At 42.2% G+C, this 10,729-nt stretch overlaps 1 protein-coding gene across 2 annotated transcripts in view; it reads right to left on the minus strand.

Annotated features, from left to right (window-relative positions):
* The window catches only part of TCEANC2 (transcription elongation factor A N-terminal and central domain containing 2), a 61,993-nt gene extending 51,295 nt beyond the window's left edge, over window positions 1-10,698 (minus strand). For both annotated transcript variants that reach the window (XM_032296911.1, XM_032296909.1), the window contains exons 1-2: window positions 10,519-10,698; window positions 9,781-9,923 (exon numbers count right to left, since the gene is read on the minus strand). In XM_032296911.1, the coding sequence (XP_032152802.1) occupies window positions 9,781-9,882 (102 nt within the window). In that variant the 5' untranslated portion in view covers window positions 9,883-9,923; window positions 10,519-10,698. The remainder of the gene's footprint in view (window positions 1-9,780; window positions 9,924-10,518) is intronic.
* Window positions 10,699-10,729: the final 31 nt, after the last annotated feature.

Below are 10,729 nucleotides of genomic sequence, written 5' to 3' on the forward strand. Positions count from 1 at the left end.
GCATAGGGGTGTAATTTTGTAACTTCATTTCAGCCTCTGATTGGTTCCCTCCTGCAACCAATTAAATGTTGCATAGAATGTACTTTGTAACTTCGCTTCAGCCTCTGATTGGTCACCTTCCACAACCAACCATACTGGTTGCAGGCCACTACTTCATTCACATAGTGTGTAAATCAAGTAACCAATGGGAAACCTCTAGAGGGTATTTAAACCCTGGAAAATTCTGTAACCAGATCTCTTGAGCCTGCTCAAGCCGGCTCCCACTCTGTGGAATGTACTTTCACTTCAATAAATCTATGCTTTCATCGCTTCATTTGTTGATTTGTGCGTTTTGTCCAATTCTTTGTTCAAAATGCCAAGAACCTGGACACTCTCCACCAGTAACAAACATTTTAAACATATTTAAGGTCTCTTTCAGATTGTTTTCTTATCTTTACTTCTTGGGGTAGAAATTCTATTACTTACATCTGTCTGCTCATTCTCCCTCCTGGCAATTTATTTTCTTATAGACTTCGTAATTTCTGACCATTAGTTTATCCTTACAGGGGGTTGTGTTCTATGAAAGTCCTCTGCACTCTAGGATATGAAGGTCTTAATAGAGAAATCTCACATTTGTCTTTGCCAAGATTTGAATTTTCTCAGTTCTAGGCCAGTTTTTTTATTAATTTTTTTCAGTTTTGCAAATAGTGTGAATTTAACTACAGTTAGCCTTCTGGATCAGCAGATTTCACATCTGTGGATTCAACCAACCACAGGTCAAAAAAATTAAAAAAAAAAATAGATGGCTGCATCTGTATTGAACACACATAAGACTTTTTTCCTTGTCATTATTCCATTAACAATACAGTATAACAACTACTTACACAGCATTTACATTGTATTAGGTATTACAGATTGAGTATCCCTTATCCAAAATGCTTGAGACTGGACATGTTTGGGATTTGGGATTTCTGAATATTTGTATTATACTTACTGGTTGAGCATCCCTAATCCAAAAATCCAAAGTCAAAAATGTTCTCACGAGCATTTCCTTTGGGTACCATGTTGGTACCCCAAAGTGTTGAATTTTATGACATTCTGGATTTCAGACTAGGATGCTCAACCTGCATAAGTAATCTAGGAAATGATTTAAACTATACAAGAGGACATATAAAGCATGCAAATGGCACACCATTCTATATAAAAAATGAGCATTTAGGCCGGGCGTGGTGGCTCACGCCTGTAATCCCAGCACTTTGGGAGGCCAAGGTGGGCGGATCACTTTAGGTCAGGAGTTTGAGACCAGCCTGACTGGTCTCAAAGATGAAACCCCATCTTTAAAACAAAGCAAAACAAAAAAACCTGAGCATTTGTGGATTTTGGCACCTGTGGGGGTCCTGGAAGATGACTGTACACATATTCATGCATGGTAATAAGAACGTGGCTCTAATTTACTATTACTGTCAACCCTGTTTCCATCTAAGACCCTGAGAAGGTAATAATCTGCTTCCCTGGACCAGTGGATAGAATTTTTCTAGCTCATTTTTCACAAACATGGTAGTCTTGTTTTGGCTTCCAGCTTCACATAGTGGATCAGTTCTAGCTCCCCACATCACATTTGCCCGAGACCTTATCTCCCGTCCATACTGGCCTTAAAACCCCAGCCCCTAAGCATTATATCTGGATTCAATATTCCCCGGAGCTATTCAACTTCGGCTCCCACTTACAGCTCTGATTTTGGCTTTCCTCTCTCTTCCTGGCACCTAAGGATTTCCCTTTCTTGCTTTCAAGCTCAGCTCTGAATTGGAGGCTTTTAATCCAGCATTTCTACATGGCTGGAATCAGGTTAAGGGTTCCACATCAGATAATTTCACTATATGGAACTAAAGAAGTCCAAACTCTTTAGCATGGCATAAAGGCCTTCCATGGCTTGGCTCTTGACATTCTTTTCAATCTCATCATTTGCTCCAGATACACCAAACTATTTACAGCTTTCTTTTGAATTTCATACTCTTTCCCTGAGATATTCTTTCTTTGCCTCATTTACCTGATAAACATTTATTTTTTAAGACTCTTCAAGCATCACTTCTTCTATGAAGACTTTCTTGCCTCTCCTCTACCACATTTTACCACACTCCATTTTGCGTCCCTCTGCAACTTGTATAGACTCCTATTATTGCATCTGTGCTTTCTGCAAATACTTAGCATCAACAAGGCTGTCTTTCCCACTAGACTATGTATAACTTGAGGGCTGGAACAATATTTCATTTATCTCACTATCCCCAGTGCGCAGTAGGTGTAACTGAAGAAAACTATTTCTACCTTCAAGGACTAAGTACAATAAAGTTTTCAGATACGAAATTTTATGTCAGAAATAGGAAAAACAGCAGTCTATTCAAGAGCAAAAGAATTCCATATATATCAAGAAATGTCTCAATTTCTAAATATGGGCCAGAAAACAGATCACTCAAATTATTTGGAGGAATGAAAGAAATGGACATAAAATATCAAAGAAGAAACTACAATGAAGAGTAGAACAGTTACTGCCGGAAAGAAGATGTGCTTTCCAATATACCATCTGGTTTTACAGTTGTGGATTGCTGAAATATCAGGTTTGACAAAACCAATTAGGGAAAATGACTCATTCACAAGTAGTTATGGGGGCACCATTCCACTGGTGAGGGCAGGAGGCAACATACTGGCTAGTCGATCCTACAAAGGAAGGGAAGGTTTATAGAATGTTCTGAAGTGCTGAACCTAAAAGAATAAGTATACTCTAGGACCTTTTAATTTTAAAAAAATCTCTTATTGCAACCAACAGAAGAAATCACTTCCACTTAAGGGAATAAAAAGAGATTAACTAAATTAACCTTTACCACTTAAATGTATACTACATGAGATCTATTGAGAATCACTTTTATAGAAGGTGATAAGCCTATGGCAAAATTACTTGTAATATACTGATAACAGAAGTACAATTGTCCTAATATTCCAAGATTTTTATGCCTCTTCAGTTTGGCATTCAGAAACCTACACTTATTTTTTTCTTCTTTTTTTTTCAGCTTACCCTATCTGTAGGGGACAGACTATGGACCCAGATTGTCTAGTTCAAATCCCAACTTTGCCACTAATGGCTGCATGACTTCAGGCAAGCTACTTAATTTCTCTGTGCCTTAGTTTTTCATCTGTAAAATATAAATGATAAAGGAATACATCTCACAAAGGTATTATTAAGATTTAAAGAGTTAATAGATGTAAAGCGGTAGTTAGCACAATGCCTGGTCCATAAAAAAGGACTCAGTAAATGTTATAGTAACCCTTGTTCCTACTATCATCCTCCTCTTCCTCCTCAGCTTTGGTTTTACTATACAAGCCCCTCCTTTGCCACACGTGAAAAGAGGAAACTATCAGTTTTTACTACATGCTAGCCACAATGCTTAGCCCTTTCCATATGAATTTATCAATTTTGCTCTCATAACCATCATGTAGATAAGGTATTGTTATTTCTGATGTTATTGATGAGGAAACTGAGGCTTGAACATTTCGGTTCTTGGCATTAAAACATAATGCTGATGTTTGGTGGAAAAGTGAACCTAGCTAACTCTAAAATTCACATTTAACTCAATTTCTTTTTAATTTCCCATTGTGAACACACCAAGCATCATGCATGCATAGAGGAAACAGAAGAGCAAGTACCACTCATTGAATGGTTATATGTTGCTACTTCCCAAGAGTATATAAGACCTAGCCAAATCCTCCCATCCCTTTATGGTGGCTGGCCACATAGCCTTCCCTGACCACTAAAACAGACACTAAGCTCTCTCTTCTCTTACCATTTTTTTTTTTTTTTTTAGAAAAGAGTCTTGCTCTGTCACCCAGGCTGGAGTACAGTGGCATGATCTCAGCTCACTGCAACCTCTGCCTCACAGGTTCAAGTGATTCTCCTGCCTCAGTCTCCTGTAATCCTGAGTAGCTGGGACTACAGGTGCCCGCCACCATGCCCAGATAATTTTTGTGTTTTTAGTAGAGACGAAGTTTCACCATGTTGGCCAGTCTGGTCTCAAACTCCTGACCTCAGGTGATCTACCTACCTCAGCCTCCCAAAGTGCTGGGATTATAGGTGTGAGCCACCGCACCGGGGCCTCTTCTCTCACCTGTTAACCCTTATTGTTTATAGAACAATTCTGTAATGGATCACATATAATTTTGTATCATTATTTTATTTTTGAGACAGAGTCTTGCTGTTGGTCAGGCTGGAATGCAGGGGTATGATCATGGCTCACTGCAGCCTCAACCTCCTAGGCTCAAGCAATCCTCCCACCTCAGCCTACCAAGTAGCTGGGACCACAGGCACATGCCACCATGCCCGGCTTTTTTTTTTTTTTTTTTTGAGATGGAATCTTGCTCTGTCCCCCAGGATGGAGTGCAGTGGTAAAATCTCAGCTCACTGCAACCTCCGTCTCCCGGGTTCAACCAATTCTCCTGCCTCAGCCTCCTGAGCAGCTAGGACTACAGGGATGTTCCACCACGCCCAGCTAATTTTTATATCTTTAGTAGAGATGGGGTTTCACCATATTGGCCAGGCTGGTCTCGAACTCCTGACCTTGTGATCTACCCACCATGGCCCCCCAAAGTGCTGGGATTACAGGTGTGAGCCATTGCGCCCAGCCACTAATTTTTTTTTTTTTTTTTTTGGTAAAGATGAGGCCTCACCATGTAGCCTAGGCTGGTCTCAAACTCCTAGGCTCAAGTGATCCTCCTACCTTGGCCTCCCAAAGTGCTGGGATTGTAAGCATGAGCCACCACACCTGGTTTCATTATTTATTAACTTCTTATAATTTGATCCCTTTTCAGGAAGTTTCATAAGGGTTTGTATTTTGATCTTAAATTTCTCTTAGGTTCTCTATAGCACTTAGCATTGTGCTGGGCCAGTATAAAGATGATTATTATTTATTCAACACATTTTACTTACAATGTAGCAGGCACTGTGTTAGGTCTTAGAGCAGAATCAGAACATAATAAGATATTGTAGTCCCAGGACTCAGGAATTCACAGTGGATTGGATTATCTGTCATAGCGTATCCGTCATAGCACTTACTTTACTGTATTGTAATTGTCTGATTACCTGTAGTTTTCTCCAATCCACTATGAATTCCTATTAAGTGGTCAATAAATATTTGTTATTAAATATATGTCAGGCACTGTGCTACATCCCAGGACAGGGAGGTAAATAAAATACTCAAGGTCCTGGCCGAGTGTGGCAGCTCACACCTATAATCCCAGCACTTTGGGAGGCCAAGGCAGGTGGATCACTTGAGGTCAGGAGTTCCAGGCCAGCCTGCCCAACATGGTGAAACCCCATTTCTATTAAAAATACAAAAATTAGTCAGGCGTGGTGACAGGTGACGATAATCTCAGCTACTCGGGAGGCTGAGGCAGGAGAATTGCTTGAACCCAGAAGGTGGAGGCTGCAGTAAGCTGAGATCACACCACTTTACTCTAGCCTGGGTGACAGAGCGAGACTCTTGTCTTGAAAAAAAAAATACTCAAGGTCCTTCCTATACTCATGGAGCTTATACTCTGAGATTTATAGGCAAAGTGGTTCTTGAGTGGGTTGACAAATGGGTAGAAATTGACTCTGTAAAAGGAAATAGAAGGGCTTTCAAGGAAAAGAGACCAGCATCAAGTCCAAGGAAGCCCTGGAGACATGAAAGAGTACAGCTTATACAAAGAACAGCAAGAAATAAAGTGTGGTTGGAATGCATACATATAAAGGAGAGGCTATAAGGGATGAGATGATAAGCACATTGGGGTAGAATAGTCTCATATGCCATGCCAAGCCTTTTATTTTACTTCATTTGGTCATTTAAAAAAATGTATTGCAGCCTACTATAGGCCAAGTTCTGTGCCAGGAACAAGTGACACAAAATCAGTGAGACATAGACTTTCAAGAAGCTCAGAGCATAGCGGGGCACAGGCATGTAAAGAAACAACTGTGATATAGCACAAATAAGTGCAATGATACAGACATGTTTAATATACAGGGACAGCTCAAGAAGGGAGTGATTAGATAGGCTTTGCGTCTCAGGGACAGAAAGGTGGTCAGGAAGGGCCCCATAGTAGAGGACTTAAACTAGGTCATGGGAAATGAAGAGGATTTCATAAAGTAATTGTAATAACAATAATAGCAAACACTTACATAGTACTCAGTATGGGCCAGACTCTGTATCAAGCACTTTACATATGTTGACTCACTCAAACTTTGTAATACCTTATAAAACAGGTATTATTAATCCCCATTTTATAGATTAAGACAGACACAGAGAGGCTAAATAACTTGACCAAGGTCACAAAGGTAGTAAGTGGCAGAGCTGGAATTCTAGGAAGGCAGTCGAGCTCCAGAGTCTATGTTCTTAATTACTGCATTACGCTGCCTCCAAGACAAGATACTAAGGGAATTCCAGGCAAACAGGACAGTATAAGCAAAGGCACAGAGGTAGGAAAGGTCACATCTTTGGGGATTTGTGAATAGTTGACATTGGAAGTGACATAAATAAAAAGACTAGCAGAGGATGAGGCAGGCAGGTGCCAGGTCATGGAAGGCCTTGGCTGCCATGTAAAAAAATGTGATCTTTATTGATGGGTAATGAGAAATTATGGAAGGATTAGGCAGGAAAGTGACCTGAGTAGATTTTCTTTTCTGTTTGAGACATATTTCTCTGGTGTAAGAGTGGAAGGGAGGTGAATGGGGGATGTCAAGGGCAGGGAGAAAACTCAACAGACCATAGCACTGCTCTAGATGAGAAGTATGATTTTGAACTTAAAGTGGAAGACAATCAAGTGAGTATGGGCAAGAAGGATTTTTAGGAAGTAGAACTAAAAATCTGGGCCAGGAGTGGTGCCTCATGCCTGTAATCCTAGCACTTAGGGAGGCCAAGGTGGACAGATAGCTTGAGCCCAGGAGTTCAAGACCAGCCTGGGCAACATGATGATATCCCGTCTCTACAGAAAAAAAAAAAAAAAAAAAAAAAAATTAGCCAGGTGTGGTGGTGTGTGCCTATAGTTGCAGCTATGATGTGATCATAGTCCCATGATCACATCACTGCACTCCAGCCTGGGTGACAGAGTGAGACCCTGTCTAAAACAAAAAGAAAGAAAAAAGAAAATTGGATATAAGAGAAAAAAAGAGTTAAGGATGGTTCCTAGATTTCTAGTCCCAGTTACCTAGTATATGGATATATGTTAATACAGGAAAACAAGAAACGGGTTTGGAAGGAAAGCTAATGCATTTAAGGGGAATGTTATTACTTATGTCTGTTGTTTTATTCTTTTTTTTTTTTTTGAGACAGTGTCTCACTCTGTCACCCAGGTTGTAGTGAAGTGGTGCAATCCTGGCTCACTGCAATTTCTGCCTTCCAGACTCAAGTGATCCTCCCATCTCAGCCTCCTGAGTAGTTGGGACTACAGGCACACACCACCATACCCAGCTAATTTTTGTATTTTTACGTAGACACAGGGTTCTGCCAAGTTGCCCAGGCTCGTCTCAAACTCCTGGGCTCAGGTAATCCACCTGCTTCGGCCTCCCAATGTGCTAGAATTACAGGCATGAGCCACTGAGCCCAGCCTGTTGTTTTATTGTTATGCCATAATTTTCACATCATTTATTTTCATCATCACAAGTAGTTTTCAAATGAGGCACAAGCAGGAACCCAGAGAGGAGAGGGGTAGGCAGAGGTATATTAAAATATGGGTGTTCGGGCTGGGCACAGTGGCTCACACATGTAATCCCAGCACTTTGAGAGGTCGAGGCAGGCAGATCACAAGGTCAGGAGTTTGAGACCAGCCTGGCCAACACAGTGAAACCCCGTCTCTACTAAAAATACAAAAAATTAGCTGGGTGTGGTGGCGGGCACCTGTAATCTCAGCTACTTGGGAGGCTGAGGCAAGAGAATTGCTTGAACCCAGGAAGCGGAGGTTGCAGTCAGCAAGATCCCACCATTGCACTCCAGCCTGGGCGACAGCGTGAGACTCCGTTTCAAAAAAAAAAAAAAAAAAAAAAAAAGAAAAAAGAATATAGGTATTTGTAAGAGAGTATATGGGTACTTCAACTATTCTTTCCCACATTTTTCCTTGAGAGAGTCTGATACGATCCCTCATTGAGAATCATTGCTATGTACGATTATCCATGAATATTCTGACAAGGTAGAGACAGTTGAAAACCTTGAATGTGTTCTAAGCAGTCACAGAACTGCAAGACTAGGACAGACTTTCAAGATCTAGAGTTCTGTAGGGCTCAACCAAGTGCTGCCTGGAAATATGTGAGGGCATTTTCGGTAATCAGAATGGGAGGTGCCATTGGCCTTAAGTGCCTGAGAGCCAGGGATGCTAAGTATCCTGTAACTCACCAGCAGCTCCAAATAATGAAGAATTATCTTGCCCCATATAACAACAGCAGCCCCTTGAAGAAACATAGGTATAGTTCAATCTCCACATTTTATAGATGAGGAAACTGAGGTCTTAGAGAAGGGACTGACTTGCTACTAGAGATCACCCAGTTACCAGTAGGGCCTGTTTATACTCTCCTTCACTGCTTTCCAATATGGGTCTGGTAAGTCTGTAGGAGACATCCAGGAAAGGGGTCTGAGTAGATGTCATGTACTCGGAATGCTGCTTTGCTCTCACAGTCCTTTGCACAATTTCTCTAGCTCCAGATGCCCCTCCCACCTTCTGAAACCTAGGCTGGAGGTGCATGTTTGGCAGTTTTAGCATAGAAAGCATTGAGATGGATATGGTGATCCTGGCCAAATACATAAAATGTGACAGAACTCTGAGGAGCCTGAACACTAGGAACCTAGTGGAGGAAGAGGAACTGATAAAGGAAAATAAAAAGTCAGAAATGTAAGAGGCAAGGTTCAAGATGATAAGGGGACTAAGTACAAGTTGTTTTGTTTTAGTAAAATAATAATTACTTTAGCATTTATTGAGTAACTACGTTGATTGATTCATTGTATCTACTCTTTGCATCTTGCTTGCTAACAGGCATCAGACTGAGTTCAAGGTAGCAAAGAGTCCATTAACATCCTCTTTCCCACTGGGCACAGTGGCTCGTGCCTGTAATCTCAGCACTTTGGGATGCTGAGGCAGGTGGATCATTTGAGGTCAGGAGTTCGAGACCAGCCAGGCCAACATGGTGAAATCCCATCTCTACTAAAAACAAAAATTAGCGGGGCGCCTGTAATCTCAGCTACTTGGGAGGCTGAGGCAGGAGGATTGCTTGAACCTGGGAGACGGAAGTTGCAGTGAGCCGAGATCATGCCACTGCACTCCAGTCTGAGTGACACAGTGAGACCTTGTCTCAAAAACAACAAAAACCAGCCTGTTTCCCAGTCTCCGTTGTAGCTGTAAAGCCATTTGATACTGTTCTGGGCAGTAAGACGTGAGAGAACTGCATCAAAACCCACCCCTTAATGAGTCTGTACAGGGTAGGTATATAGAATCACATTTGGTACTTTAACATTCCTAACAGACTACATTTTGCAGAAGAGTAACAACGAAGGGCTAGCACACATGCTGCAAACCATACTCTGCACCAGAGTAATTACAAGGGTGTAGCGGAGGTGCGGAAATTGATAAATCTAAGTCTGTACAGCTATGGGGGGAACAAAGAAGGAGTGGTCAGGTACACTTTGGGGAAGGAGGCATAACAAGAAATAATTCATAGGTCTTTCCACACCAGAAACTCTGGCACCACCTTGCTATCAGTCCTCTGCACATTTCCTCTAGTCCCAGATCCCCTCTCACCTTCAGAGATTCAATCGTGGCCTGCTTGTAAACCTTTCCTCCAGAGTCTTTCTTCTGAGGGCTATTCTGGATTCTAGGCGTTCGAATGATGAATTTATCCATGGTTAGGGGACTCCGACTACCTTGACGTGCTTGCAGCGATTCTGGTCAAGAGAGAGGACACATTCTAAAACTTCACGAAAGGCTGCTGTGATATTTATTCCCCAAAGTGACACAATTGAGTTCTCTGGAAGAATTTCTGAATTATAGGGACTCGGGTAGAATTGACAGGAAGATTTCCTCTTTAAAAGAAAGATCTTCCTAAGAATTGAAACCGTAAACAATCATTGGTCTACGTCCTGAGTTAGGAGGTTCCTAGCTTCCAGAAGAGCACGCTCTAGGAGGTGATTCCAATATCCCCCTCCTAGAGCGTGCACCTTAAGCCCTCTTCCAATTAAGATCGGGCTGTGGAAGAGTTAGGATTACACAGAGCTCAAAGACGCCCTCTTTACAACTACCTCACCACAGCCACAATCCCAAGGGTTGTCCTGGTAATTAGCAACCGACAACCACCGCAAGAGCTCAGCAGGGGGTCAACAATACGCAGTCATCCCCTGGAACAACTGCTCGATGGTCACAGGACTCTACCCACGGCTGTGATCTCTGGATCCCCGAACAAGGAGAAACCCCATCCTCCTTGTTCTCAGCACTGAGGAGCCCGGGTAGAGGCACTCAATAACGGTCTGAAGTGAGACCCACCAGGAAAAGCTGCCCTGGCAGCTGCTGTTGGCACCCTCCAGACTGCAACCTTGTAGGCTCCCAAGCCCAGCCGTCTGTGTTGAAACTAAACAGACGCTTCCTCCAACGGCTGTAGTTCTCTAGAGGCTCCGGCCGGCCCTCGCGCCTCAGGGCCACAGTGAACCACATTCCCCAGAATGCACTGCGAAAAAACGCGAGCGGAAGGCGAGCC

This window comes from Sapajus apella, unplaced genomic scaffold, assembly GCF_009761245.1.
Source record: "Sapajus apella isolate SASKATOON/1434 unplaced genomic scaffold, GSC_monkey_1.0 scaffold36, whole genome shotgun sequence".
In the NCBI taxonomy this organism is placed as follows: domain Eukaryota; kingdom Metazoa; phylum Chordata; class Mammalia; order Primates; family Cebidae; genus Sapajus; species Sapajus apella.